Genomic DNA, 8,453 nt, shown 5'->3' with positions numbered 1-8,453 from the left:
AATACGTCATCACGTTCACAGGCATTACTATCCGAGGGAAGATAAATCGATTCCACGAAGTGCACATGCGCCCCGCCCTCTTCTAAAATACTGCCGCCGAAATGGTGTGTTAGTTATCATTAATAACAGAGAGAATTTTGTGCTAACACTTTAAAATAATGGTTTTTATTTTATTTCTTGACTTTTACAAGGCATTTGTTTCTGTTGAACATACTTTTTTATTTGAAATCTTAGATTTTTTAGGTTTTGGGAGTAATTTTTGTAAAATAATTAAGATGTTTTATACTGACATATAGTTCTGTGTCCCTGAATCCTAGTATAACTCCTAGGTTTGAAGTGCTACGTATTAGGCAGGGATGCCTGATTTCTCCCAAACTGTTTATTCTGGCCACTCAATCACTTATATTACTCATTAATCATAACGCCGATTTGCATGGGATCTCAATATTTGACAAGGAATTTAAAATTAGTCAATTTGCAGACGACACAGCAATCCTTTTAAAGAATAAATTCATGGTTGATGTTGCCCTAAATTCAGTCTCTATTTTCTCTAAAGCTTCAGGATTTACCCTTAATATTAAAAAATGTGAGCTACTTCCCATTCACTCATCAACGACTCTATCATCTCTTCAATTGAGGTTAAAGGCGGAGTGAAATATTTAGGAATAGTTTTGTCTAAAAATGCTATTAGAAGAGAAGACATTAACTTTTCTAACCAGTTAATAGATACGAGGAAATCTTTGAGCCGCTGGAGTCACTCTGTCTAAATCGGATGGTATTTCCAAAATAATCTCTCCATGCCACTCCCTGTATGTTTCTACAGTTAATGTTAAGAAAGCTAATTCGATCGTTTTCCAATTTCTGTGGAAAAACAAAACTCATTACATTAAGAAATCACAGCTGGTTAAAGACTATGATGTGGGTGGTATTAAAGCATTGGATTTTGAAGCAATGTTTGGGACATTCGAGATTAACTGGTTGAAAACATATCTATCACAACCAGATTCTATGTGGTTTCACATACCTAGAAATCTATTTAAACAAGTAGGAGGGCTTGATTTTCTTTTGCATTGTGATTTTGAGGTGACCAAAATTCCAGTTATGTTGTCAAAATTCAACAAACAAGTTCTTCAATATTGGAAAATGATATTCACCCATAACTTTTCTCCTCATGGATCTACCTTATGGAACAATAGGGTCATTATAATCAATAGGAAATCACTGTTCAGGTATGATTGGTATGAAAAGGGATTTGTTTTTGTGAATGATAGATGACAAGGGTATCCTTTTGGATTACAAAGCCTTCCTAGACAAATATAATTTGAACAGTACATATAGAAAATACAATATGATATGTAAAGCAATACCTGCACCGTTATTACAGTTAATTCAAAACACATTGTTAAATGCAAGTACAAGACCCTTACCAACACAACCAAATTTAGTTATTAATGATTGCACTTTATTTCACAATAAATGTAATAATAAATGTATTAGTGATGCTTTGAAATCTATACAGTATTGTTATTTGGTTACAACAGAGGAGTGTGTATACAGATTCTAAACATGGATACATTGTCCATAAAAAAATCACATTTTAATATCATTAAATGGCCCATTTCCACAAAAATTAAAGAGACCCACTTTAAAATAATCTATAAGATATATCCAGTCGCTGACATTCTTAGAAGAAGATTTAAATTTGATGTAGACCCTTGTGTTTTTTGTGAGGTGGCTGATGAGACTCTGGAACACATGTTCTTTTTTTGCCCCGTATCTAACAGCTTCTGGTCTGAGATACACAATTGGCTGTCACTTAAGATGGATAATATCCCTACTTTCAACCTGTCACACATACTCTTTTATATGAACAATACAGATTCATCAGTATCTGATTTACTCAATATGATTATTATGATGGGTAAATATCATATTCATTGCAGTAAGTAGAGGTGTTCTAAGCCTTCGTTTGTTTGGTTTATGAATGACTTTAAACTGTTATTTTCCTCACTGAAAAAGATCAAATCTGCTAAAATTGCAAGGAAAATGCTCTCTCCTTGTTCTAGATATTTGCTTTCTACCTTCTTTAGCCGTTTTTGATTTGTGTATTTAAGCGCCCCCCCCCCCTATACTCTTTGTTCTTTTTTTAAAGAGATTATTTTGTACAGTGACAACATTTGTATTGTATATACACATGTATATCCTGTTCCCTAACGAGAGTTTTGTATGTTGGTGCTTTTGGTTAATAAAAATAAATAAATAAATAAATAAATAAATAAATAATGGTCTGTTGGTAACGAGTGACTATGCAGGAAGTAATAGGTAGTACTGCATTAGCACTGAGCTTAATACTACTAACTAATATGGAAGCAAGATGAACTGTTGTGATTAGTAATTAAGTGGTTCTTTATTACTTTATCATAAATAGCAAGTAGTTCTTAATCAGGATATTTTTATTTGGTAATTATTGAATACCAAATAAAGAATTACCTTTGTCCTAAATGTGCTATTACTTATACTGCTTAGTTCATCTTGCTTCCATATTAGTTAGTAGTATTAAGCTCAGTGTTACCTATTACTACCTATTACTTCCTGCATAGTCACTCGTTACCAACAGACCATTATTTTAAAGTGTTAGCACAAAATTCTCTCTGTTATTAGTGATAACTAACCCGCCATTTCGGAGACAGTGGTTTAGAAGAGGGCGGGGCACATGCGCACTTCGTGGAATCGATTTATCTTCCCTCGGATAGTAATGCCTGTGAATGTGATGACGTATTTTTGACAGTTGTTTCACAGACCGTTTTCATGTGTGAAAAAGAGGTGTTGTGAAAGCAAGCGTTGTGTGTGTAAACTGTCATAGTCGTACATTTTGGAGTTGTATTTGAACAAACACACAAAATCTCGTATCTGTAAACTGTCGTGGCCGTAGGTTTTGGGATCCAACTCTGCAAAATTTAAATTTACACACAAATGCTTTGAATTAACTACGATTATTATTGACTTTTTTTTTTATTCTATACATTGCAATACATTCGATCTCCAAAAAAACAAAAACAATCATTTGTAAATATTTCACACTGTTATATACATTTGTCCAGCTGGGGACAATATCTTCTCTTTTCATCTACCAACAATCTTTACACACACACACACACACACACACACACACACACACACACACACACACACACACACATGTTGTGTTTTCTAATTCAAATCATATTTGTTTCCTGTCTCTTATTTATGAATTTAGTTGCATCAGTCAGCTTTGGCCTGGAGATATGCTGAGTAATGTTTGACATTTATCAGTCAGCGGTTATCCAAAATAATATGTAATAATTTCTGCTTATTTTACTCAAAACATGGCAAAATAAGGTTTATTGATCATAAATTAAGTATAATAAAAAACATAAGTAGGTAAACAAAGTTTTATTCACATGAAAGTGATAATTGTAGAATTTTTGATTTATAAGCATTCAAGTCAATTCGGCCTGGAAAAAAACAGGTTTTATTATTTACTGACTTTAAAAATGGTCAAAATGGTTTCAAAACAATCTCCTTCCTTTGAAATATACCAGCTTGTAATTCAGCATCAACTTTTGTGCCTCTATCGTGAAAATAATTCAAAATTTCTGTTTTTTTTTTTTTTTTTTACTAAAGAACGAGGTATTTTTGTATATAAATAAGGTTTATTATACCAAATATAATTTGGAAACAAGTTAGACTAAAAAGGTGAAGAAAAAAAAGGCTATCATATGTACATCATTTTTTATAAGAGTCAAAACAGACAAGGCCGAGTTGACTCAGTGCTCCTAATTTGTATAGGAGGACAATAGGAGGGTTAAGTATTAAGAAATTAAAGCTGGGCTAGTATCAGAAGCTCTAGATACGACAATGGAGCCTGAAATAGTAATTTGTCATCAGAGAACAGACAACACAAAACAGATAAATTTGAAAATTGTATTATACAAAATGAATGGCAATTATTTACATCCCCTGCCTTCCTAAGTCGGCTTCCTGAGTGCACAATAAAATCAAAATAAAACCTCAAGTAAAGAAAGATTCCATGGAAGTTCTTGATGTGTGTGTGTGTTTCCTAGAGTAAGTTCTCTTCATTACCCGGGTAGGTTTACGTGTGTTCTTATCTGTATCACAAATGAAGGCACAGGATGATGCTAGTTCCAAAGATGCCACGGCTGGCCACACCGGGTTCTCGATCCGTTCACTTCTGCGGTTGGCTCGCCACTGACCGCCAGGGTCAGATTCAGATGGTCTATCCCTTTCTAAAAACCAATCAGAGGTATCTTGAGAAGCTCGCTGCCCCATGCGGCTTAACTCTCTCTCACACAGTCCTTGTTTGCTTTCTAGCAACATCTTTACTGGAGGAAAAGCGTGTTTGTTTTTACAGTAAGTGAACTCCCTGGGTGTATGTGCCACCTGCAGGCAGAGTAGAGAGTTGCACTCCAGTTACCTTGTGTGGGTTACAAATAGATTTCTATTGGTTTGATTTGCTTGATTGTTTGTTTGACCTTGCAAATCTACATCTAATCTAATTTATCTTTGTATTATTAATTGTTCTGCTTTTCATTTTATATTTGTATTAATGTTTTAGTTTAAAAAAAAAAAGACTTTTTGTGAACTAAAAATACATGGGTCAAATTTACCCGCAACACCATAGATGCTACTATAGTTAATAAAATTAAAATAATAAAAAAATATATATAACAAATTTATTTAAGAGGTGTGTCCTACGGTAATACCTCTCAGTAATAGTCAGGAAACAAAACAACATTTCATTTATTTTTGTAATTCCTTTGAGGTTAATTTTATCATTCACACCAAAATAGTAAAACCAATCTTTTTATGGATAAGGAAGCCTAACATGGTATCTAAGAGGTAAGAAACAAATCATATGATAAATAATTGTTTTGATGCTATTTTATGACTGATTTATGACACGGTTCAAAACCGACCCGTTAACATAAGAGATAGTGACAAAGAGCTAACATAAGAGGAAGGTTAATAGGACATGAATATAAAGCTCAATCCTCCCTTTTTTCCTGTTCACACAAACCTGTGTTCAGTCCTGACTACCAGCATTAAGGCCAATGTCCTGAGTCAGGTCATGACCCATTTACTCAGAGAGTGTAGACTATATCACCATGTAGAGCTTGGAATGAACACTGACTCTCTTACTGTATGTATATGGATTTGATTTAAACATTTTTCTTCAAATGTTCCTGTCCATTCTGCATCGTAGTTCAGTTCCATTGGGCTACCTGGAGACACCTGAGAGGGTTCACCTGCAAGAAGGTCCTGATGACTCCATTTCCTCTGCCACTGCTGGACCTCAGGGGTGATTTAAACAGATCAGGACAAGACTAGAATCAGGATAGAAATAAACTTTGGGATTCTCAAGACACACTTCACTAGTTTAAGGCTGTAAAGTGTCGACCCATCCAAGGCAGGTGACATGACAGTGGTGCACAGTAGAAGCAGGATTAGGAAGGAGAAACTCCCTGATGTGCTGCATCCTTTCACCGTGGACCAATCAGAGGGCAGGGCTGTGAGACAGACTTTTACTGAACAATTCTTCTGTTACTTAATACATTTATGTTAGAGTTCAACATCACACATTAAACAGCGGAGACAGTCTTTATTTCACTAATTATAATTTTATTTCAGAAAAAAGTCACATTAAGAAGAAGATTAAAGCACATTTCAACATGACAAAACTACACTGTTTATAAATCTGTTCAATTTACAGATTAATTTATTAAATTAAAATGATTAATAATGACTAATAATTTACTGCTAATTATTTCACTTCTTATTACATTAACTTCAAGTGTCTTGTGAATTGAAATAAAATAAAGTTCCACATTTACAGTCAGCTGTTTTTTCACACTCACCCTGGCAGCAGTGACAGTACTTGTTGCGGATTGCCCGCTGTTACTGGTGATTGTGTTATTGACCGCCGCAGAACTCTGGTCAGGGAGTTTGAGTCATCAGATAGAGTTTAACCATTTATTACGCAAGAATACCATTACACACAGGGTCATGTGTGCGAGGTAGTTTCTAGGAATGAAATAAAGAAACAACTGCTTAACACATAATAATCATAACATGACATGTCTAGCACAAACATTAGCCAACTGGTACAACAGACACCGTACAGAATCATTAGTCTTACCTCCCAATACGTAACTGAAACAACATACTGCATAGTGCACTGAATTATTAAGAAACAGATGCTTAATACAATCAATAATTAACCATCACAGTAGTTACTGAACACCATTGTACAAATATTACTGATGGGAAGAAACTAGTGGCATTCAGATTATATATATTTAACATCCTGTAGTCTTCTTTAACAATCTCTACGACTACAGAGGAACAGTGGAGCACACGTACAGCTCCACAAACTTTTTCCTGCACTCTAACACGGCATCACCTGTAATGCATCGAGAGTACCACTGCGTCTCGACTGCGCAATTTGTGCGCCGATGCCTACGCTCAGTGCGCCCGTGTCTGAGAAGACGCGCTCGAGATGCTGCGCATGTGCAACTTGTGCCGAAAAGAAGAGAATTCAGAGCTTGTTCTGTGGAACAGTCCTCAGGTGGGATTGGTCAAACTCTGAACTGGAGCAGGAGGTGATTGGTCAAATTCTCTGGTTTACACTGGTTAAAAAATTTTATATAGAGTTAATTATTCTTCAATAGTTTGTTAATGAATAACAAAAGTTAACTTAATAAAGTCCTAATGTGGGTATTAAAGAATCACAAAGTTTATATTGATAACACTATGAACACTGTTATAATAATAATAATGTGGAAAAATTTGTACTTATGGTATGTGTATGTGTTTGTGTGTGTGTGTGTGTGTGTGTGTGTGTGTGTGTGTGTGTGTGTGTGTGTGTGTGTGTGTGCATTAGAGAGTTAGTGTAGTGTGTTTTCTCTGGTCCACAGTGTGTGTCATTGTGCTGTATCACATCCTCCCCCTCAGCACCTGCAGTCACTCCCAGCTGCAGCAGTGTTTCTCTGTGCAGTCTCACTGACTGAGGTTTTTGTACGACGCTCTAACACTGTGTGAACACCCAGTTACTACTGATCACATGTGCACTCTGACAGTAGTAATCTCCTGTATCTTCAGTCTGGACTCCACTGATGGTCAGAGTGAAGTCAGTATTAGATCCGCTGCCACTGAAACGATCTGGAATCCCTGACTGTCTGCGAGTAGCTCTGTAGATCAGGAGTTTAGGAGCTTCTCCAGGTTTCTGCAGGTACCAGTGTAGATAGTCACCATCATACACTCTGCTACTGGTTTTACAGTTGATGGTGACTGTGTTTCCTGGAGCAACAGTTTGCACTGAAGGAGTCTGAGTCACAGTCACCTGACCTCTGGATCCTGAAGAGAAACATAGATTGTGTTTCTGTGCTCTAAAGTGGTGTAGAATTAGTATGAAATGAAGTGTGTGAGGCTGTGAGTTGATGTTAAACTCTCACCTTGAGTCCAGAGGGCCAGTGTGCAGATGAAGACGCTGATCAAAGTCATGGTTGCTGTGGGTGAAGTTGCTCTCAGTCATGAAGTGTTAAAGTCACAGGGCTATAAACACTCACAGAGCACTGAAGCATGGGCCACCAATGCAAAGTGTGTGTGTGTGTGAGTGTGTGAGTGTGTGTGTGTGTGTGTGTGTGTGTGTGTGTGTGTGTGTGTGTGTGTGTGTGTGTGTGTGTGTGTGTGTGTGCACTAGAGTGTGATGGAGGTTTTTGTACGATGGTTTCATTAGAATGTATCACTGTGGTTGACTTTTGGTGGAGGATCCAAACTCATTGTGAACAGTAAGTGTGTTTTCTTCTTTTTAAAACTAAACCAGTTTAGTCCATTACTAATTCCATGAAGAAATAAACTTAAACTAGATGATTTATGTTTAGAATGACATCATTGATGTTATTGTGTATTATTATGCTGTGTTGAGGAAAACATTTCAGTATCAGAACAGATCCCATATAAATGTTCTTCAACATTCAACAAATACACAATAATTGATGTTAAATATGTAATAATGACACACTTGCTATATATTCAACATGCAATAACTCTGCAGTTACTCTATAATAAACATTTAATAAATATAGTGACTTTGTGCTGATGTCAAATCCAGATGAAAGCTGCTGTGTGTGTTTGTGTTAAACAATGAATATTTCTGTAATCAGCTCCATTTGGATTTGCTGCAGTTAAATATGCTGAAGGTTTGAACTATAAAGTAATAAGACTTGTTATGAGAAATGATTTTTCCAGATAAATGACAGTGTGGAACATGTTTGTTTTGTCTCTGCACTGAAACTGAGGTCCAATAATAATAAAGTACTCAATGAAACTCAGTCATGAAGTCAGACTTTATTAGACTTTATTACTCTGTAAGATCAGTCAGTTCCACAAAGTTA

At 35.8% G+C, this 8,453-nt stretch overlaps 1 gene segment (V, D, J or C); it reads right to left on the bottom strand.

Moving 5' to 3' along the window:
- Positions 1 to 7,069: 7,069 nt before the first annotated feature.
- LOC125139521 lies at positions 7,070 to 7,598 on the bottom strand. The segment is given in 2 exon segments: positions 7,070 to 7,413; positions 7,512 to 7,598. Coding segments are annotated over 2 exon segments (378 nt in total).
- Positions 7,599 to 8,453: the final 855 nt, after the last annotated feature.

This window comes from Tachysurus fulvidraco, chromosome 19, assembly GCF_022655615.1.
Source record: "Tachysurus fulvidraco isolate hzauxx_2018 chromosome 19, HZAU_PFXX_2.0, whole genome shotgun sequence".
Taxonomy (NCBI): domain Eukaryota; kingdom Metazoa; phylum Chordata; class Actinopteri; order Siluriformes; family Bagridae; genus Tachysurus; species Tachysurus fulvidraco.
The sequence above is the reverse complement of the archived record's forward strand: the minus strand, read 5'-3'. Positions and strand labels throughout refer to the sequence as shown.